This window comes from Talpa occidentalis, unplaced genomic scaffold (genome assembly GCF_014898055.3).
Source record: "Talpa occidentalis isolate TD23 unplaced genomic scaffold, MPIMG_talOcc4v2.1 talOcc4.16, whole genome shotgun sequence".
NCBI classification, from domain to species: Eukaryota; Metazoa; Chordata; class Mammalia; order Eulipotyphla; family Talpidae; genus Talpa; species Talpa occidentalis.
In genome coordinates this window covers 37,263,180-37,286,073 of record NW_023601653.1, presented here as the reverse complement: position 1 = coordinate 37,286,073, position 22,894 = coordinate 37,263,180, and the positions used below count along the sequence as shown (strand labels likewise).

General features: G+C 39.0%; 1 protein-coding gene and 1 long non-coding RNA gene across 3 annotated transcripts in view; one reads left to right on the top strand and one right to left on the bottom strand.

Annotated features, from left to right (window-relative positions):
• Positions 1-223: 223 nt before the first annotated feature.
• LOC129145961 (uncharacterized) lies at positions 224-6,047 on the bottom strand. Of its 2 annotated transcripts, none has more exons than XR_008552210.1 (3): positions 5,943-6,047; positions 4,762-4,974; positions 224-2,034 (listed from the first exon to the last, which is right to left on the bottom strand). It is a non-coding gene; the product is annotated as an uncharacterized LOC129145961 (long non-coding RNA). The 2 variants fall into 2 exon arrangements; XR_008552209.1 differs by having other exon boundaries at positions 4,766-4,974.
• A 158-nt stretch (positions 6,048-6,205) lies between these two features.
• CAND1 (cullin associated and neddylation dissociated 1) overlaps positions 6,206-22,894 on the top strand; it is a 35,126-nt gene continuing 18,437 nt past the window's right edge. Inside the window, exons 1-4 of the mRNA XM_037514034.2 lie at positions 6,206-6,675; positions 15,260-15,403; positions 21,270-21,424; positions 22,741-22,864. Of these exons, the coding sequence (XP_037369931.1) occupies positions 6,608-6,675; positions 15,260-15,403; positions 21,270-21,424; positions 22,741-22,864 (491 nt within the window). The 5' untranslated portion in view covers positions 6,206-6,607. The remainder of the gene's footprint in view (positions 6,676-15,259; positions 15,404-21,269; positions 21,425-22,740; positions 22,865-22,894) is intronic.

Genomic DNA, 22,894 nt, shown 5'->3' with positions numbered 1-22,894 from the left:
TTCCTTAGGTTACCCTTTCTAAAAACACACACCTATAGGAAGTCATCCTTTTGTATACAATGGCAAGAAAAATTAGCATGACATTAAAGGCAAGATAATAATTTAAGACAGAGAAAAAGTCTGGAAGGCAGCTATGCTAACCACTATACCACCAACACTGCAGAAAAAGTTTGAGGGAAGAAGACAGCATATTTTTTTTTAAACAGGTACTCATCCAGAGGTGTTTTTTCAAAAAAAGATTTATTTATTTATGTATATAAGAACTGGGGTACAGGCCAGAGGTACGGGAGGCGAGAGGATTCACCAGAGACAGAGTGGGGAACAGAACTGGCAGATTGACTGAAATCCACCACTGAGGGGAACAGCGGGCGAGTCAGGAGAGGTCTGCTGCCATGTGGGTTGCTCCCTGGCCAGGGGATCGAACTCGTGCTGCAGTGGCCATGGATAGCTTCATAGGTTGCGTCTTAACCCCTTGCGCCACTAAGGAGGCCCTTAAACCCAATTTTTCTCCCTAGGTCCTATCTCCAAATATCAACATTGGAGGGTAGGTCTTCAACATATGACTTGTTGCCATTGTAGGGAAGGGGAGGGTAACTACAAACAATCCAATCCATAGTAAGCTATATATTCCTATTGGGGATTCATAACATATTAGCATATGAAACATTCTGAGATGTTACACAGTTAAGAAAATTATTTTCTAAACTTTTTTAAAAACCATAATTCTACCCGCTATCAGGCACACTCCACGAGTATCTATTTTTATTGACCTCTTAAGGAACTAAGTTTTGGAACTAGTACACAGTTTGGGAAGTGCTACAGTAGAATTTCCTTGTAATAATAGGGGAGAATGATGAAAATTGATCTAAAGCCCTCAAGTATCTTTAAAAAAAAAAAAAAAACCCAAACTCAATAGCACTCTTCTGAAATCACTGGAAATTTTGTTACCTATTTAGGTTCTAACAACCATAAAACAGACCTTCCATAAAACCTTTCAAATTCTTTGTCATATCACTCCAGATCTGTCATTTTCCTATACAAGAGTCATTATCATTCTAAATTTGTCTCTCTTTACTGATCTTGCACATTCTTAGTGGTATCTTTCTTCACATTATTTCCATATATATATATATATATATATAAAATGAAACATTTCTTATTGTCTTAGAAGCGACCATATTCAAAACATTAGGCATAAAATATCCTATTTTTAAAGAGACCCACTTCTCTGCTAAAAGTGCTTTTATTATCATCATCCTACCAATACCCTCCAGTCTATATAAGATTGCCTTGGGAAGAGAGAATTCTAAGAGAAATGTAGGCATTACTAGTTGGGAGAGAACTGGGTACTGGGTCTTTCCTCCCTTTCACACTCCAATGAATGAAAGTAAATGAACAAATACCCCACCACCACTCAAGAGAAAATGAGAATCCCTGCAGGAAGGGAAGTGCCTGGAGAGCTTTGAGGTCTGCCCAATATATACTGAAAGTGAAGGAAAGGATTTGACAGAATGTGTTTGAAAACAGTGACTGAAAAACAAAACAGAACAATAAGGAAGCACTTACTGTTGGCGCCCTTAAAAGAACCTGGTGTCCTCAGGTCATCTGAGTGCCAGTGCCTTACCTCTATCCATATGAGAAGGGAGGAACAGAAATAGAAGTGGCAAGGTAAAGACGGGGTATTAGCAGTGCAGCAGCCTGCATTCCCTCCATTTAGTATGGTGAAGATGCATGAGTTTTTAGTGGGCAAAGTAGACAGTTCCCTTAGCAGTAAGCTGGGGTTGAATCTTCCTGAAGTACCGCATCTAGAAGTGCCATTTGCCAAATGGAGAGCCATGGAGTGTTCAGATGTGCTGTCACGAAGTATATAGAATAGAAGCCTCTGAAAGATACCTTGAAGAACTCCAACCTTAATTCTCACAAGAGAGTATTTGGGAATCTGTCAGATGGCATCAACAATTAAGAAAGAAGCATTAAAGAAAATGTGCCTCTTCCCCTGGTCTTCTTTCACCATCCTCCTTAGCCCTGTAGGATCTAGAAACAAAAGTGGGTATTAGGATGGACATTGACCTCAACTAGATTGGAATTTTAAAATTTCAAAAGAAGTTATGCAGTTCACTAAGAGTCATAGAAAATTTCTGATAAAGTGTTTGAAAAACAAAATAAGGTAACATTTCATGGTGGTACCGGAACAATTTCATATTACTCGTTACAGCAAATAAATAATGTTTCCATTGCCTTCCCTACATTGATATTTTACATGTTTATACTGAATTCACCTCAGTCTTACCATATTTAAGCATTTATTTATTTATTTATTTTGAATAACATCAAAGGACTAAAAGAAATATGATTGTCAATCTTAAGTCCTCCACCAGAAAAAAAAATCCTATTTATTTTTTTAAAAGATTTATTTATTTATGTATACAAGAGCTGGGGCACAGGCCAGAGGTGCGGGGGAGGGGAGAGACAGGATTCACCAGAGACAGAGTGGAGAGCAGAACAGGCAGATTGACTGCAAGACACGAGAGGACTGCTGTACCTTATGGATTAGCTCCCTGGCCATGTATAGAACTCGTGCTGCAGTAGCTGCTGATAGCTTCATAGTGCAGAGACTTAACCCTTGCGCCACCAGGGAGGCCCTATTTAAACATTTTAAAGTCAATTTCAGGATCTATTCCTCATTTCAAACACAGGACATGATTATATGTTTGTTTCAACTCTGTATTATTATGGTAAGCAATTTTCTCAATTTTGCTTGAAACAAAAATTTAAGGTATGGTCAATGTGAATGTTCCTCAAGCTAAGGAAAATGCCTTGAATTTTTGCATTCCCAGTGCATTCACAGCATAGGCACTCAAAAGATTTTGAACTCAGCTAACTTACTGGTTGATTGAAAGAACCTCTCAGCATCTTGTAGAACTCCTTTTTCTTTCTATCTCAAATTTATCAGTTTTCCAGTATGATCACTGACTAGAAATCAAACTCACGGGTTACAGATTTATCTGCTCTGGCAACTAAAATTAATTTAGCATTTACAACTCCTTAAAGGAATGTGTTGTAGCAATAAGCTATATTCAATGATACACAAATGAAACCTCTAAATTGTGAAGAACTTGAAATAAAGTACTACTGAGTGCCTGTTACAAAACTGGCATGGACTACCTACTTAAAAGAGGCAGATGTGATTTAAAGTTGTTACATACACTAACGGAACTTATAGCTGGAGGCTAGTATATAACACTATAATTGGTTCAAGATCCTAGAGAAAAAGGTATTCCAGGTGGTAAGAAGCATTTTGGTAGAGGTTTGTGGTATAGGCTCTGAAGCAACTGGGTTTTAATCATGACTGAACCTTATTATTTCCTTTAGCAAGTTACTGCTCAGTTCCTGTTCTACTTAAACTAGGAATCAAATGAGTTAATGCAGTGCCTGACCACTAAATATGTGCTTATTGTTATGAAAATGATGGTGATGTACAGAAACTTAGAGTTGAATATTTGAGGAGCTAAAAAATTGGCAGTAACAATTCCTCTGTTAGAATGGAAGAAAGGTTAGAAGGGTTAAGGACAGATTGAAGAAGGTCACTGACTGCCAAACCATGTGGACTTTGGTATTAGAGAGCTACTAAACTTTTAAGATAGATACCCCAATGAAAACAGTGTTTTGGAAAACTCTAAATTAGCTATGTAGAATGGTTTGTGATAGAGACAAATAACAGACTGAAAGATCACAGTCCTATTACTTATTAGATAACTTCTATTAGATGCCTTTTATGACCTGTGTAAGTATGCAAAAAATATTAGTTACATTATTTTTAAATGTTGCAGGCAACACACTAAGTATATTATATAGGATATATATTATATAGGATATACTTGCCTCCCCTTAATTCATATGCTGAAGCTCTGACCTCAAATTTAACAGTGTTTGGAGACAAGACCTTTTAAAAAGATAATTAAGGCTAAATGAGTATACAAGGGTGGAAAGGAAAAAAACATAACTTGGTGTCTGATTATATTCAGACTAAAAGAAAAGGTTGTCACCAGATGACATATTTCAAGCCTTAGTGTGCTCACACATGAAAATGACCAGCTTGTTAGTGTGTGGCATGTGTATGTGTAGCTTATATTAAATGTATCATGGAAAGATTGCTCAGAGCAATGGAATTAACTGCAGCTGAAGCATTCGGGGAACCTAGCAATAACTGACTTGGGATGAGCTATGTTACTAGTGGGATAAGACATAGTATAAAACTAAAAAGAAACATGGAGGTAGACAAGAATAATGACAGGGGACATTTAGGTATGGGTTATGAGACAGATCACGTTTCATCTGTTTTGTCAACTGTTACCACAGTTACTGTTATAGGGCAAGTGAGGGGCACCCCACAACCCCCAGTTCTAAATGGGTTCTAAACAGGTTCTGCCTGTTCTAAATAGGTTCTGTCATCTGCCTGTATCAAGGCAAAACATACTCTAGTGTATAAGACCTAATGGAAAGGAACTTTAATACAATTAGTGTGCAACAAAGAAACAAAATAAAGTTTTAAATCAAGCACCCAAGTTACCCATCCCATCATGGGCAAATGCCCTGCCAAACAGGGTTGGCCCAAAGAAGGCCCACTGCTGCTGGAAAGTTTGCCACAAGTCTACACCTTCTGGTGGGGACTCATAGGAAATGGCCACACAATGCTGTAAGGAAGAGCTAAATCAAAATCAAGATAAAAGCTGCCATTGTTAACCTCTCCACTAGTCTTACCCACATGTTTTAACCAGTCCAAGACCAAGAAGCAAGTGCATCTTCTTTATATGTCTTTCTGCTCCAAGTGCCTCCTCCAGGTCTCCTTCTTGCTCTCCACCCTTGCTCCTTCCTTCTCCCACTATCTTCTGGAGCTTCCTCCTTGCTGCTCAGCTCCACCCTTTCTTAGTTAGGGCAGGGAACCTGAAACCTCCCCTTTTTCAGGGGACCACCCTGTAACATAATGACAGAGCCTTTCAGAAGACACTCAAAAGCTTTTGGGGACTATAGGAATGGTCGATAGAGAAACTGAAGGTATTGATACTTGGAAGAAAGGAGCTATTTAAAGTTTTGATTACTATTATTCTTCAACAGGCGCACCGATTTGAGATTTATTTTTCCATGTCTCCTGTCTGGGCTCTTTCTTTTTTTCTTTTAGAAAAGCCAGTTAGCTAATTCCAATTAAAAGCAAATAAACATATGGATACCGAAACGATCTATTTGGTATCTAATCTCCGATTGTTGTGTGGGTATGTCAAGGAATAAAAACACACAGCTGCCGGATTATCAAGATTACAAAAGATGAATAGAAGGGTCTTTAAACTATTCTGAACAAAGCGAATAGACTCCCACTAGATCATCTATCGTTGGCCCATTAGTATCAACTATGGTCCTTTTGCTGGTTCTTCAGTGCACAGACGGAGGGTGCCCAACTGGGGCTCAGCTGCCACTGAGGATGAGGGTACACAGGTAATACTAGGAAGTCACTACTAGGCCCCCAGCCAAGAACACCAACGGGTACGTAATGCGCCTGCCCAGACCGCAGCCGCCTCGCTCTGCAGACATCCTACAACAGTAAAAGCAGCTGTGGGAGGAAATTCGAAACCGCTGCAGGAACGAAGGGCGCGGTGCTGTAAAGCTTTTATCCGCCACGGTCGTCTGGCCACACTGCAAATCCCAGCATTCACGCCTCCCACGGGAGCCAATGAGGAAGCTACAAGTTCCTTCGGCCAATCACAGGCCGATGGTGTACCACTCCCGCGGAATTCTGGGATTTGTGGTTTTCACGTGGCAATTTCCACCATCATGGTTAAGGCAATGTAGGCCATGCGTCGATTCGAAAACGAAAGCCCCTTCTAACAATGCTTTTGTTGATCACCGGGCTCACCCCTTCATTGGCAATACCCCCAGGCCTTCTATACCTTAGAAACGGTCATCTTTTTCTCTTACTGTCATACAAGACAAAATCAAGTCATTTTCAGATGAAGGCACGCTTGTTCCACAGAGACCCCTCCCCCGGCACTTAACCGTCGCTTTTGAGTCTCGCGAGAACAGCCCCATTTGGTCGTTGTCATGCCTGCTGAGAGGCGGGTCCCCTGCAGACTGACACACGCCTCAGCCAACAGAATTGCTCTGTAACTAGCGTCTCCACCGCGTGCGTGGGGAGCCCTCCGTGAACCCTGACCTCAGCTTTCCGGGGCGTCCAGCGTCTCCCGCCCTCGCTCCGGGAGTGAAGGAGGCGGGTTTTGGCCTCTTGCCCTGGGGAGCGAGTGCGGAGGGAGTGGGAGCGCGACGTGCCCGAGTGGAAGTGTCTGGCTTCCCGGAAAGGCCCTCCTGTCCCCCTCGCCGCCCATGAGCTCCTTCTCCAGCGAGCAGCGCCGTCGTTAGGCCGGCCCCGTAACCTCTGCTTCCCCCGGGACAGGCCCACGCCTCGCCGGGGAGGGGGCAGCCGGAGGAGGCGCCTCCCGCGTCGGCGTCGGCGTCGCGCTGCGACCCTGGAAGCGGGAGCAGCCGCGAGCGAGAGGAGGAGCCCCAGCAGCAGCGGCAGCGGCCAGCAGCGCCAGCGGGCGGGATCCAGGCCGTCAACATGGCGAGCGCCTCGTACCATATTTCCAATTTGCTGGAAAAAATGACATCCAGCGACAAGGATTTTAGGTGAGACCCAAAATTCGACCCTAAACTCACCTCAGGGTTCCCCAGCCGCGGCTCTGGCCCTCACGCAGGCCTTGCCCCACCCCTTTGGCCTTAACCTGTTTTTCCGCTCTCCGGAGGGCTCCAGCCCACCGCCCCGCTCGCTGGTCGCTGCAGGCCCCGGCCCCCCCACCCCCTGCCTCTCCTCTAGGCCGTTGCCCGCCTGTGGCCCCGGGCCCCTTTCTGCGTCCCCAGACGCCCCGACTGCATTCCCTGGCGCCCTCCCCCCAGCACCCCGGCCCCGGGATGTGATTTTCGAGAGGCAGGTAGCGTGGAGGGGCGAGCGCAGCCCGGGTGGGAAAGGGAGTCGTTCTGGGCTTGGGAGCCCGGAGGCCGGGCCTACCCTGCCCTCTGCCCGCCGCCCGCTGGAGGCGGTAGGCCGCCGGGTGCGCGGGGCCGTGGTGCTGCCCACCGCGGGACCCGGCTCCCGCCGCCGTCCTCGCCGATGCGAGTGGGCCTAGGCGCGCCCGGCTTGCGCGCGGTGGGTGCCCCCGGCTCCTGGCGGGCCGGGTTCTCAACTTTTTCTTTGGATTATTTCTCTACTGAAGGGGGAGGGGGAGCCCAGGACCGGAGAAACTTGACTTCCACAGGGTTTTCCCGCCAGCGTCTCGGCCCGTTTTCCCTTGTCAGGTAAACCCGAAGTAGGGAATTCTGGGTTTCGTTCTCACATCCTTTTATGCAGAATTACTGCCAGAAATGTGACTTGCTAAACTTTCAGCGGGGAAGTGTAGCGAGTGAATGGATCTTCTTCCAAGAAGGCGTTTTCTAATATCGCCGTGGTGAAGGCGAAGCTCTATTATAGCTGTTCTGTTGCAAAGGTTGTACTGTCTGTTCCCAGCCTTGGTAATAATGTACATTGAGGAGTTATGTTCCCCCCCCCCCCCTTTTTTTTTTTTTTTTTTTGCCTCCCAGTAGTTAACATTTTTTTTTCCCGCCTCCTATCCCATCACAGAATTTTAAAAAGCTCCGGATATTAACAATCTCGTCATTTTTTTGATACTTAAGGTTTCTCCTCTTAAGATTTAGCGGCTGTAATTTGTGCGCGTTTTAAAGGAAAGAGCAAATAATTTTTAAAATTACGACTCAAGATCTTTTTCTTTTTTGGGGGGTGAGGGTATGAATAGAATAATACGCTCTATCACCTGAAAATTCGTCCAAACCTTGTGAACTGGGAAGAAGTTGTACGATTTGTGAATGGACAAGCATGAAAAATATAATAATTGTGTTCCTAATTAAATTGGTGTGTTGGCATGTGGAAACGGCCAATAAAATAGTTTCGGTTTTGTGGCTTCAAAACCAAAAATGATTTTTAGGAAGTTTTCCAACCTAAGGAATTTTTGAAGTATTACATTGAAACTTTTAAAATCCAGGTTGCTGTTAGTAATGATTTTCCTGTTGAGACATTTTGGAAGACATGTTTGTTTTGGGTATTTTGGTATTTTAGGTTTGTATGCTCTAGGACCAAAATCAAGGTTATTGGAAGAAATAATAGTTATTTTGTTATTTGGTAAACAGAATGCTATTTTAATAATCTCTGGAGTTTTGCTTCCAATTCAAACCTCTAATGTCAGGCGTTGGGTGGTATAGTGGTGAGCCTAGCTCACCACCCAATTCAAGCTTTGAAATTTAAATAAATATTGGAATCAAACACATGTAAAAATTTCAGCTCTATGTGTGTGATTTCTCCCCTATTTCTCTCATTTTGGCTCGTTTCTATAAATGCTAAATTTCGTTCTGATTGAATCAATTTCGGTCTCAATTTCTCTATAATATAATATATAGTTTTGTTCAACTAGTCAGACTTGTGTATGGATGATATGTTTAGATAGCAAAATCAAGCCAGGTGATAATGCATCTTCTGCGACTATTGACTCAAGATGCCTTCAGTTGCTTGTAAGGGAGAGATGATGTATACATGCTTGGGGTTTTTAAAGAAATAATGTTCTGACCTTCAGCTATGGTTAGTGTTGCACTTGATAAGGATTATCTACTAATTTGGACAGAATAAATCAAAACATTTCTTGGAGGATTAGTTAACTTCCCTAAAAGTGTAATAATGATATATTTCTAATAGCTGGTGAATATTACAGAAGATATTTAGGACCAATAAATGACTTCCAGGATTTGGCATTAAGATCATTTTATTAATCATTTAAAAAATATGGAATATTCTCTAGCCAAACTAAACTAACTATATTAAATTACATATAAGAGATTAATTAAAATAGCATTTGAAGTATTTTTAGATTGTTCTGTATATTTTTGCTACAGGCATTTATTTGCATGTGTGTTCTATTTTAAAATTATGCTTTCTAGTTTTTCATTAGAAATTTTAATTTTGTTGTAACTATCAAAATTTGTGTTGCATGTAAAATACCTAGTATCAGAAGGATCTTGAGGGCAAAGTTAATTAACATAGAGTATCTAACATATAAGAAATAAATTTTATTCTTCTCATGATAAACTCCAAAAAAATATGATCTGCTAGTCACAAGACTTCGGTTCTTGTCTTGAGGATTGTAAACTGTGTATGTTGGGCAGACTATTTAATTAGGGATTAAATTTTCACTGTATAGAGACTTAGACATTGGTGATTACAAAAGGTCCCCTAAAGATCTGAAATTTTAGACCTTCGTGTAACCACAGTCTGTTAATGAAAAGAAGATAATGTGTTGCAGGCGTTAATGTTTTGGGATATCAACGTTTTAAGAAATTTCTTTTGTAAAACTTTTATCACAGGCATAATTTATTGGAAAAAAAATAATAACCCTTTTCCATGTTTTAGTATTCTGTATTTATAGGTGGGATATTAAGATTTTGTTTTAGTAGGTACATGATTTCTGTAGATATCAGAGTAAAAACTAGTAAGCATGAGCCATGTGAATACTCCATTTATGAATATGAATATTGACTGTTCATTGGGTTGAGGTAATGAGTGAGGTTATGCCGTTGCCTTTATTTTCACATGCTTCACCAGCTGAGTTAAAATACTCCCATGTAATTCAGAGCCAATGAAAAAAATTGCTGTTTTATCTATGTACATAATAGTAATGCTTCCTGTAGACTTTATACATATAGGATCCTATTGGTTATATGATTCTGGTAACTTGGAGATTCCTGATCTCTGTTGTGGCTGAAGAAACAGGTGTGTCCATGTTAAAGCACTTGCCCAAGATCCATGAGACAGTAGTGGATTTGGGATTTCTAGATACCTTTGGAACTGTTTACTGTATTCTCTGGAATTTTGACTTGGGAACCTTAAGCATAAGATCTTAACTCTCAGTTTCCTCTAAAGTTAGGCTTTTGAAATTTTGTGTTAGAAGACACTTTTAATCATTCCTTGGGGAAGAATACAACAAGTTTGAGATCTAATGCTTGTCTTCAGTAAATCTGCATGTTCTTGGAATGGCTAAGACACTGTTGTAAAAAGATAAATAGCCTAAGGCAGTGTTCAGTTATCTAGCCACAGTGGCAGAGCAGATGAATGTATGGAAATTCAAGTACATGGAGTGATGTGCTAGATCTTAATATTCTAGGTAGGAAAAAATGAGTAGTACAAGTATGAAAGCTTAACATACAAAACTATTGGGGGAGAAGAAGGGTAGATAATGTTGACTGGAGCTGGAGTTGAATATTATTCAGGGAATTCCTTGAGAGTTGGGAGCTTACTGAGCTGAATTCTCTGTCTAGTGCTTTGGTCATGTGAATTCTCAGTAGATGTTGCTTTTATTTGGATTGGCATTTAGTTCAGAATTAAGAAAAAAACTTGTGAGGATTTGGGGAAGTTTCTTTAAAAAACCATTGTAAAATCTACCATTCTTTTTTAAAATACCATTTGATTTAATCTTAGCATTTCGGAATCTCCTAGCTTGATAGTGGTTTATATTACTATGTTTATTTATGTATTTTGGCTATTGGAAGGTATTTTCTTTTGTAAATTGTTTACAATGCTAGTAAAAATTTCAGGCTTTTTAAAAAATATTTGTTTATTTATACAAGCACTGGGTACAGTCAGAAGTGCGGGAGGGTGAGAGAATTCACCAGAGCCAGAGCAGGGAGCTGAACAGGCAGACTGAGGAAGTACACTGGTGAGGGAAGCAGCGGGTGGCAGGAGAGATCTGTGTGCCATGTGGGACCCTCGCCTGGCGGCTGGGGATGGAACCAGCACTGCAGAGGCTGCGGGCAGCTTCGCAACCCAGCGCTCAATCGCTGCGCCACTGGGGAGGCCCAAAAATTTCAGGCTTATTGTGGGTCGTGGGTTTTTATAGCTGAAAGTACCTTGTAGATCCTTTAACATTGCTGAAAGTATCAATTCAGTATTTCCATTAATGTAACAGGGAATACTAATTGAAGTTATGATTACTTGTGCAATAGAAGTGCTTTGCAGCTTGATAGCAGTAATTGATTTCACTTTTGTTATTTTTCTTGATACAGGTATAGTGCTAATTCTGACTATGAGTGATGATTAGGGCTCGCTACTGAAAAAGAGAGGAACTTTGTTGAAACTGGAAAGAAGAGGACTAAAAATTCTATTCATATGAACAATTTTAAGACTTACCCAACTTAATTCATAAGGGGATAAATGAAGAAAAAAGTGAGATAGCAGTTGTGTGTATGCAGCATCTTTGAAAAACAGTTGGTTCACTGGGTGATGGAGTTGGTTCATATTTAGAACTTCTGTTAGAAACAAGGGTAAACCTATGTTTATATATGAGGGGAATGGTTGTGGTGAATTACTCATCTCAGCAGTACAAATTACCTATTTCTACCATTATCTCTGCTTCTCTACATTGGATTTACTAAAGCTGAATAACTTTACCTTTCCCTTTCAGCCCAGTAGAGCCAGTCAGGTGTTTAAGATCCATGGTATAACTGTCTCACATTTGTAACTATTTGCAGTCTGGTATAGTTCTTAATGATGGCATCTTCCTCCCCTCAATGCTTGCTGAGTAGGTGAATGAGATGGCGCTGCCTGTAGGTTATATCTACTTGACACCCCGTAGGAGTCTGAAAGTTAACACATTAACTCCCTGATCTCGCACCTAAGCTTTTTCTAAATTTTATTTTGTCCTTTTACATTATCGTCTGCAAAAAGACCCAGTTGGAAAACTTTGATGTAACCCTTCTGTCTTTCTCTCTTTGGTCTCCTGATGAGTAGTACTCAAATTGGTAGTCCCTCTCTCTGGCCTCTTCAATCCAAGTCTGTTTACTCTCCGATTAGAATTTTATTTCTAAATATCACAACTGATCATTGCCTTCCCCACTGATTCCCATTAACTAAAAGATAATCTTCTTGGCTGTTGCCCACCTAAACTCATTATTGAAATTCTAAGATCATTGAATTACTTCCCCCAATCCCTAACAATATCCGTTTAATTAATTTAATGAGTATTTTTGCTCCTAAATTTGGTCTGTGAGCACTGTTGACTACTTCTTGTGATTCTCTTGTGTAGTTATCCTTGACTTAGATTGGGTTTATTACCATTACAGTAAGTGTGACCTCTATGGAATTTCTTAGTAGGAGAATGTTAGGGCCTATTTTAATTTTGGGAAGGGTATAAGGAAGCATTAGATTGGCTATAGTTTGGATATTGTCATATAGTGGGGTGAGCCTATCATTCGACATCTTAACTGTTATAGGGAGGAGAAACTAAGGAGGAAAACTGGTAAATTAGTAGTAGTCACTCATTTTCTTAGGAGGATGTTTGGTATTTTGTGTTGCTCAATGAATGTGTCTGAAGGGATGCTCTGTGAGGTTGTTTATGTAGACGAAAACAGTTCACTTTAGCTGTAAACATCACATCAGTTTATAGTAGTAGTGAGCCTTAGAGTATGAACCTTAGATCAGTTTCTGGATTGCAGGGGTTGCGGTTTTTTGTTTTTTTTTTTTTTCTCCCCTTTCCCAGTCCTCTGTTTTGGTTAAGGACAGATGAAGTTGAGCTGTAGGACATTAATTCATTTTCAATATTGTTCAATTTGTTCAATTTCAGTATTGTTGAAACTTTGTTGATTAAGATCAGAAGAGTGGGGGTCATCCAATGTAATCTTTAGTTGAACCAGGCTTATTATTTCTTTCTCCTGTTACATAAGATGAGTGGTTGAACCTTCTTATGTGCCAGTGGCTATGCATTAACACTAAGACTGAACAAAGATATATAACTGACTATAACATTCAAATCCTGTGACTTTCCTTCCTCTACTTTGTTCGTTTCCTAACTCATTCTTTACCATCACCATAGCTAATTCATCTAAAAGATCTGTTGATTTTTAACCTTGCAAGTCGCAAATAGTGTTGATTTTCATTTTGTAGCAGTTATGTTCTATAAAGTTACCACTGATTAGGGATACTGAACTATGCTTCTAGGGGAGAGAAGGTAAATTCCTGTGAGCCTTTAATTGTAGCATTTTCATCAGTTGATCATTTCATAACTTTGTTTTATGTTTGTTTCTGTTTAAAGGCACCATATTTCATATATGTTGTTGGTTCATTAACATTGGGTTCACAGCCCAAGTTGCTGTAACTCATGCCTGAATGAAGCTTATCTAGTACATTTTCTTTCTGTAAGACATGTCATGGCCTTCTTGTACTTAGGAACACTAGGCAGCACTTCACACATTCGCGAGTCATTTTAAACAGCAAAATTAGGGTCCTCTGGTGGCGCAAGGGGGTAAGCACCCCACTAGGAAACAATCCACAGCCTCTGTAGCACAAGTTCAATCTCCAGCCAGCAAGGGAGCAACCCACATGATGCAGCAGACCTCTCCTGACTCGCCCACTGCTCCCCTCAGCATTGTACTTCGGTCAATCTGCCTGTTCTGTTCCCCACACTGTCTCTGGTGAATCCTCTCTCCCTCTCTCTCCTCCCCCCCCTTTTTCTCTCACACACCCACTCGCATCTCTGGCCTGTACCCCAGCTCTTGTATGCATAAATAATCTTTTTTTTAAAAACCAGAAAAATTATCAACAAAAAACACAGATGTGCAAGAGACATGGCAGAGATGGAGAAGAGGACACTTGTTTATAGTGTGAGAGATGAGACAAAAAGGCTGAGGTTATTCAACCTCAACTGTGAATGTATAATAGCCATGTCATTCAAGAAATCTGTGGTTCTGGAGTGTTTGCACACCTCATTCCTGTGATGGACTGTGGTGACCAGTGTGGCATGGATCTCAGTGTGCTGGAGACAGACAGTACAGCTGCTGTCATCTGAATTTGCCCTTGTGGTGTGCCAGAAGGAGCTCTGCGTCCCAGGCATTGATGAAGCAGGCCAGGGTGATGTTATTAGTGTGCCCTTCACATCTGGCAGATCTGGAGGCCCTCACAGTTTTTGCCTGTGTTGCCACACTATCTGCATAGCTTTTATCATTTCAGATCTAGTAGTTGTGGGTTTTTTATTTGATTGGAGCGTGGATTTTGACATTTCTGTATATAACAAAATACTAAATTTTTGCTAAAATTGGATCTGGTTCAAATTTTTAAAAAAGCATTAGGTAATTCTTATTTCAATTTGATTATTTCAGTAGGTGAAGGGAATCCAAAAAATTAGAGGGAAATTTACTTGATCTTTAAACAGGTTTAGGAACTTTATTTCAGTGTGCTAATATTCTGAGCAGTTACTTTTAAAACAATGAACTATATGATGAGGTATATGAGAAGAAACGAGTCTGTTTATCTTATTTTCATCTCCCTTTGGACCCTTTCATTTCATGTGTTTATTTTTTGGCATAGGAGAACTGAGTTGTAGTCCAGGGGTGGGGTGGGGTGGGGATGAGAGGATTCATCAGACAGATTGGGCAGCAGAGCAGGCGAATTCACTGAAATACACTGCTGAGGGGAGCAACGGATGAGACAGGAGAGGTCTGCTGCCCTTATGTGGGTCAACTCCCTGGCTGGGGATCGAACTCAGGTCTTCACGGTGGTCCATTTGGGTGATAGCATTGAGACTTAACCCCTAGGCCACCAGGAAGGCCGTGGACCCTTTCATTTAAAGCTAAGATCAAACAGTTGGTCATTCTGGTTTTTTTCTCATGTTATTTAGTATTAAACCATCCTTTAACAATGATTCTTAAGTGGAGAAGACTCGTCAGGTGGAACAACCTTCTAGAATCTCTTCTTTATCATTTTGAAAAAATAGCTGATTCTTAGTGGTGGGAGTTGGGTGGAGATGAGAATTTGTTTTTGAAAGTTTCTCAGTAATTTATAATATGTGAGTGGGCCCCTCAGTCCAACACACAGTATTAGGTGTTTTGAATGTTCATAGTTAGGTTTCCTACATAAAATTCAAATCATACACAAAGAAAAAAGGTGGGGATGTTCTCCCTCTAAAACCAGTGATGCAATTAATTAGAATGAAAGAATATTCTAGGTTCTGTTGGTAAATTTGAAATAAAAATTAACTTGGGAAAGATAATTTTGGGTAATGAAACCTTATTTAAAAGTATTTCAGGTCAGAGAAAAAATGAATGCTAGCACTGGATTTGAAAATTATCTTTTACATTAATGCTTAATTTTTTTTTTAATTTATCAACAAATTTAAATTTTTGACAGGTTTATGGCTACAAATGATTTGATGACAGAACTTCAGAAAGATTCCATCAAGTTGGATGATGATAGTGAAAGAAAAGTAGTGAAAATGATTTTGAAGTTACTGGAAGATAAAAATGGAGAGGTACAAAACTTAGCCGTCAAATGGTAAGTTGCTATTTGCTCCCTATCTGCATCGAACCCTTTTTAAAAAACTTGGTGTAATCATTGGCAGATTTTTCAGTCTTGTCCTGTGATTTTCTGGAGTTATCCATTAGAATTTGTAGGTGACTGATGAATGTTTAGTTTTTATGCTTGGTACATACAGGGTTTTTTTTGTTTTGTTTTGTTTTTTTAAGTTTTATCTATTTATTTATACATACATACATACATACATACATACACGCACACACACACATACACACATACATACATACATACAAGAACTGGGGCACAGGCCAGATGCGTGGGAGGGTGAGAGGATTCACCAGAAACAGAGCGGGGAACAGAACAGGCAGACTGATGAAATACACTGCAGAACAGGCAGACTGATGAGAACTACACTGCTGAGGGGAGCAGCGGGCGAGACAGGAGAGGTCTACCATGCCATGTGGGACCCTCGCCAGCCAGCCGGGATCAAACCAGCACTGCAGAGGCTGCGGACAGCTTCACAGCGCTATGCTCAACCGCCTGTGCCACCAGGGGATGCCCACATAGTTTTTATATTGACTAAATGTGGCATTTTAGTTCTTGTGAAGCACGGTAGGAAAGTCCAGAAAGACTGGTTCTCTCACTTGAGTATAGTCTAATACTTCAGCTAAGTTAAAAGGCCTACAAGTCTCTAATAATATCTATATTTCAGAGTGGGATGGTGGGAGTTAAAACAAATGATAGAAGGAAGTAAAAGTAAGAAAATTTGATAAAGAATAGCAGCACTTACAAGCATAGTTAATATACATCAACACTGATGAAACAATAGTTAGAAAAACTCCTAAAGTTAATGGAATTCAAATTGTCCTTGTGTGCACAGTGTAGTAGGAGCATCTTGTTAGGCAGATACCGAAGTTGGACTTTTTTTTTTTAGTAATAGGGTATAGCATTTAAGTTCGTAGTAAACTCCAACAATAATGAATTTATGCATACCAAATTTTAGACACTCGTAACAATTTACATATTATGTTATTAGTAAATGTAGCCTTTCTTTTAAGATAAACTATGGTATTTTATGTCATTTTGTATATCATATAACATTTAATATTAATTTAAATAAAGCATTGTTTCATTATTTTTCTTCTGTTGCATTTGCTTATAAAGGTTTTAAGTTTGTTTTAGGCTAAGCTTTTACATACCTGCTGTGAGAGCAAGGAAACATGAGACGTCATTGGTTAGCATAGAATTACTAAACAGGGAGTATGAATTTCGTTAACTTGGGATGTGTGCAAGTTTAAATAAAATGAGCCTTCAAAAAATGATAAATTGTAGGATATTGTAAATAAGTCTATGATTTTACTTTGAACATACTTTTTGTCTTTTAATTTTTTCTTTTGATATAAACATTAAAATTAGGTTTTGTTCAAAATATATGCTGATTACCATTTAAGAATAGAAATAAAATGTAATCTTTTTCCCAGATTGAGAATTAAGAGGTACACAGGTCTTTATTTACGAGAAATCTGATCTTTTGATGATCTTTTTATATTTAGAATTAACCGTTTTAGAAAAGAAATGATGTATTTCCAGAAAATTACAACAGAATTGCAATATAAATAAATAATCTAGTAGGAGATGAAGACCAAGAGTTAATTCTTGGAAAAGGGAAAATCCCAGTAGTTAGATAAACTACTAAGTACCTGGGGAAGTTGTCAAAGAACTCTTCATCCGAAAGAAACTTAAGCCCAGAAATTTTCCCAATTCTTTGAAACCTCAAAGAACAGATAATTTCAGTACAGATAGTTCTAGTATTATTCCAGACAAGTATGAAAACTTTCCAGTCTTCTATTTAAATCAAATACTGATAACTAATCTTAACTAAAGATCACACACACACACACACCAATCAAAGCTACAGACCAGTTTCATTTAAATGTTCAAAATAAAATGCAGTACGTGTTATATACCATGACTAAATGGGGTTCATTCCAAGAGTATAAGGGCAGTTTCATGTTACATGCTTTATTATTATATTTACTTCATTATGTTAATAAGTCAGGTGAAAAAACTGGTTTCTTGTCAAGGCACTGATAAGATTCAACATTGATTTACAGAAAAATGCAGTGATAATTGCCATTTTACCTATTTTTGGCTTTAATAATATCAATTTTGGGGGCCTCCCTGGTGGCTCAAGGGGTTAAGACGCAACCTCCGAAGCTATCTGCAGCCACTGCAGCACAAGTTAGATCCCCGGCCAAGGAACTGCCCACCTGGTGCAGCAGACCTCTCCTGGCTTGCCCACTGCTGCCTTCAGCAATGTATTTCAGTTCATCTGCCTGTTCTGTTTCCCACTCTTTCTCTGGTGAATCCTCTCACCCCCCACACCTGGCCTATACCCCAGTTCTTGTATGCATAAATACATATTTAAAATAATATCAGTTTTTGCTTTATGTATTTTATTTTTAAGATCTATTTATTTATTTATTTATATGAGCACTGGGTATAGTCAGAATCGTGGGAGAGTGAGAGCATTCACCAGAGCCAGAGCGGGGAGCAGAGCAGGCAGAAGGACCGAAGTACACTGCTGAGGGGAGCAGGGGCGGCAGGAGAGGTCTGCGCGCCATGTGGGACCCTCTGGTGGCCTGGGAGCAGCCGGGGATGGAACTGGCGCTGCAGAGGCTGCGGGAAGCTTCGCAACCCAGCGCTCAACCGATGCGCCACCGGGGAGGCCCCGCTTTATGTATTTTAAAGCTGTAAAACTAGGTGCATACACATTTACAACTATGTCTTGCTAAAGTTCCCCCCCCCCTTTTTTTAAAGATTCATTCATTCATTCATTTGTTTGTTTGTTTGTTTGGTTATGCAAGCACTGGGTACAGTCAGAAGCACGGGAGGGTGAAAGAATTCACCAGAGCCAGAGCAGGGAACAGAACAGGCAGACCGACGAAATACACTGCTGAGGGGAGCAGCAGGCAAGACAGGAGAGATCTGCCGCATCATGTGGGACCCTTGGCTGGCCGGGATGGAACCGGCGCTGCAGAGGCTGCGGACAGCTTCATAGCGCAGTGCTCAACTGCCTGCGCCACCAGGGGAGGCCCCCAATATATACTTTTAAGTTAATAGAGCTACACCAACATTTTTAGTTTGAAGTGTTTCTTTTCCTTTTTCAATTTTATCTGTCTTTTACATTTTTTTCTGGTAAACAAGAGGTACTGTTTTTTCTTTAATTTTATATAGTTTCTGCCCTTCAGTAATATTTAATTCATTGGTCCTTATTATAACTATTGATATGATTGCATTTAGATGTGCTTTTTTCTTTTTTTCAATTTGTTGTATGTGTTTTGTTGTTGAAGGTTTTTCTTGTCTTTTGGATTTATGTTTTATAGTAGCATTTTTCAAAGTTTAAGTCATGGCCCCTGGGACATCTGTGATCCTTACAGTTTTGAAACTACTATGAATAATATACTAAAAATGTTACTTTTAACCCTTTGCACTCCGAACCATTCTGGACATTGGCTACCAATGTTCCCTCCCTGAGAGGGGATAGCGGAGTGCAAAGGGTTAAGTTACCCTTACTATTTTACAAGTGCAGAGTATAATTTCCTAGAGGCTACATTACAGTGATACCACAACAGATTCAATGCAGATTTAAGAATCCAGTTATGCTAAGTCCAAGCATGAATTTGCATAACATAAAACTAATGTTACTCACTTTCTTGGGAGACTGGTTATTTTTGTAAAAAATGTTAACTATGTTAACATATAATAGGTTTATTGTTACCTTTAATTTTTAATATGGTAAAACATTGACAGATACAACTTACATAAAGAAAAGGTATAGTCATTGATTCTCTCCTCTCCCCTACACCCACCAAGAGAAACTATTGCTTAGCTCAAATATTCATGATTTCTAGTTCAGTGACAAACATCCATGGAAGTCAAGCCAAAGAAATCCTTTGTATTTCAAGATCACTTGCATTTTGAAAGATAACCTTTCTCGACTCCTCAAAAATCTTTCTTGGAATCATAGTTTCTGTAGAAATCTGTTTGCCTTCTTTCTTGGTTCAACCAAGGCAAACCTAATAGAAAACTGCAACCCCCGGGGATACAGTGAATGTTCCAACAATATGAAATTGCAAGTGCTTGGCCAGAAGGCCTCCAATCTGAGATTTTTCCTCAAAGCATATTCCCCTCAACATGGATATCCTTCCACACTGAAGGAGACATGGAGAGTGCTCAAACTGCCTCTTTGTTGATTATTAAAGCATTGAGAAGGTTCCAGAACCCAAAAGTTGGGAATCATTTTCATAATACTTCATTTTGATTTTCTCTATTGTCTTTTTAGATAGGTCTCTCTGTATTATTTTCTAAATTGTCCCTCTTAGGGATTGTAAATTTATTTAAATTCATCGCAGTCTATGAAGAGTTAATATTATACCACTTGATATAAATAATATAAACCTTGGTAGTGACATTTGCCATCTTTCTGTCTTTTGTGCTTTTTTAATACATATTTTTGTGTATGAATGCATTATAGTGTGAAGAAAGAAGTACAATCTTTATATATACACAATCATTTCTGGTCATCTTTATTCCTTTTGGTGAATTCAATATTAAACCATCTGGTTTAATTATCCTTTAACCTAAAGAATTGCCTTTGGCAATTCTTGTGGTATAGGTCTGGTGATGATATATTCTCTCAGCTTTTATCTGAATTTATCTTTTTTAAAGGGTCATTGCACTGTAAATAGAATTCTTAGGTGGACTTTTTCTTCATCTGCTTTAGTTTTATCATTCAGATTGCTATTTTCTAGAAGAGAGTTTTTAATTGTGGGAGGCTTATTGCAACAAAGCTATTTTGTCATTGGAAGGTAGAATTAGAACTTTGATTTTTGGAATCTATTTTCATTCCCAATTTTTGTTATTTCACATGTCTCTCACATATATGTCATGTCTCTCTTGTCACTGACATTTTGTATTAGACTGTTCTTGGATTTCTCCAACCTTTCTGTTTATTTTTCTTTCCTTCTCTAGAGTACCCAAAGTGCACTTGCTTCTATTTCTCTAGTCAGGCAGTCAGTGTTTATTGAACATTTCTGTGTGAAACATTGATCTGAGCAAGTTTTCATCATGTCACTTATGCTTGAAAAATACACATCGATTCTTACTTTTACCTAAGCACACTGGCCTGACTTTGAAGGGTCTCCGTAATAGCCTAGGAGCCTGTCTTCTCTCGTGTGGTTTTTATCTGCTTTTTGCGTCAAGTGATTCTTTTCATTCCTCATTCTTTATGTATTCAACTCATTCTAGTCTGATTTTTCCATTTGACATGCTCTTGTTTGCTAACTATATCCCATCAAAATTCAGTACCTAAAATGTCTTAGGTGCAATATCCTGTCCTATAAATTCTAACATTGAATTTAAAAGTTATGAATGCCGTAAATTAATTTCTCAAGTAGTTAATGTGAGTTGTTTACCCACCAACAAGATGGCAAAGTTTTGGAGCTAGGGACCATACTTTCTTTGTTTTACTGAGCACAGTTTTGACTACTATGGCTTCTCAATGAATATTCATAAATGAAACATTACTGGATTGTGTGCTAAATTCTATGGGAAGGACACAAAGGAAGGACTTACCTTCAGCCAGTGGGTGTACATACAAACCTGTAATAGTATAAAATACTAATAGAAAATATAGATTATAGGTGATTGGGTGTCACAGATATGTTTGCTTATTGCAAGCAATTTTTGCTTCTAAAATTTAAATATGGAATAGGTGTATTTACTTTGTATTGATTGTTGCTAGGCAGAAATGTGAATGTTTGTATTTTTCTGGGGGGTTTTGTGTGTGTGTGTGTTAGAATTTTTTTTCTTTATATTACAGTCTTGGTCCTTTAGTGAGTAAAGTGAAAGAATACCAAGTCGAGACCATTGTAGATACCCTCTGTACTAACATGCTTTCTGATAAAGAACAACTTCGAGATATTTCAAGTATTGGCCTTAAAACAGTAATTGGAGAACTTCCTCCAGCTTCCAGTGGTAAGTGAGTGTACTTTTTTCCATTTCTTTTTTACATGGAGTTATTTTTGATGTACTTCTTTTATTCTCCTTCCCAAGGAAGAGGAGAGTTGTCTATCCTTATAGACCCTTTAATCAGTTACCCTTTGTACAATAATATGAATTATTTCAGAGTGGCTATTTTTAGTTATTTTGCTTTACGTCAGAGTTTATGGTATAAAACAACATAATTAAGACAGCCATGAAATAACTTCACAGTTGAGCTTTTTACAACTACTTGGTAATCAAGATATTTTTGAATTACAGTTAATTAGGAAATTAACTTTTGTCTTCTGACAGAAGTAATGTAATGTAAATTTTAGAATTGGTCTTGACCGCTAAGCTATTGGCTAGCACCAGCAGGCTAAAAGTTAGTGTCTTATCTGCAAAGGGAGCTAAGATTTTTTTTCTCCCATGGAAAAATATAGATGGTAATAATGTAAGCTGGATATATAACTTTTATTTCCTTAACAAATATTTATTAACCATTCACTGTGCTAGTTATGTTAGATGATGCATGCATATCATTTTATTTACATCAGCCATAATGGGAGTTCTTAATGTGTCTAGTTTGTTGAAGATGTAACTGAAATTCAGAGAGATTTGGTTAACTCACCCAAAGTTTTGATTACCTGGTTGGGTGTGAAAGATTAAAATCTATTATTTAGTCCAAAACTGATGCTTTTCTCTTACATGATACCAATGTTATTTTTCTTATACAAGTTATATCAGTAAATTATTTCATTAACTTGGAAGTGTGTTACTTATAATCATCTCATTGATAACTTTTCCCCCTTTCATTGAAACTTGTTTGTAACTTATACTGGTTCTAAAAAGTATTCCATTAGCCACTGTGAATCTTCCTTTTACAGTGTCTTCCATTTTTCCTCACTTGTTATTCACCACATGGTCTCTTTTAAAGTAGTAATAACCTTCATTTATGAGTCTTCTGGAAAACAGTTTACTTTGTAATGGAATTATGGAATCTTTACATTGTGTTTGTACTGACTCCTTAGCTTAAATTCATACCAGGGGATAGAAGTAGTTGTCTGGTAATCTGCTGATTCATTTTATCTCTAAGTCATGGACCCCCTTCTGAGGTTACTGTGTCTAATACATAGTTTATTGAAGAAAAAGCAAAACCTGTTACAAAATAATCTGTTTTTCTGAGGTGGTTCTCTAAAGTCAGTTTCATAATCAAGTTTAGAATTGTTGAGTATTTGGTAACTGCCATGACTAAAAAGTGGAATTTAATATACTTGCTTTGAAATAACTTGGTTTCATATTTGTGTATACAGGCTCTGCTTTAGCTGCTAATGTATGTAAAAAGATTACTGGACGTCTTACCAGTGCAATAGCAAAGCAGGAGGATGTCTCTGTTCAGCTAGAAGCATTGGATATTATGGCTGATATGTTGAGCAGGTAAATTATACCTATTATTTTTATTACTTT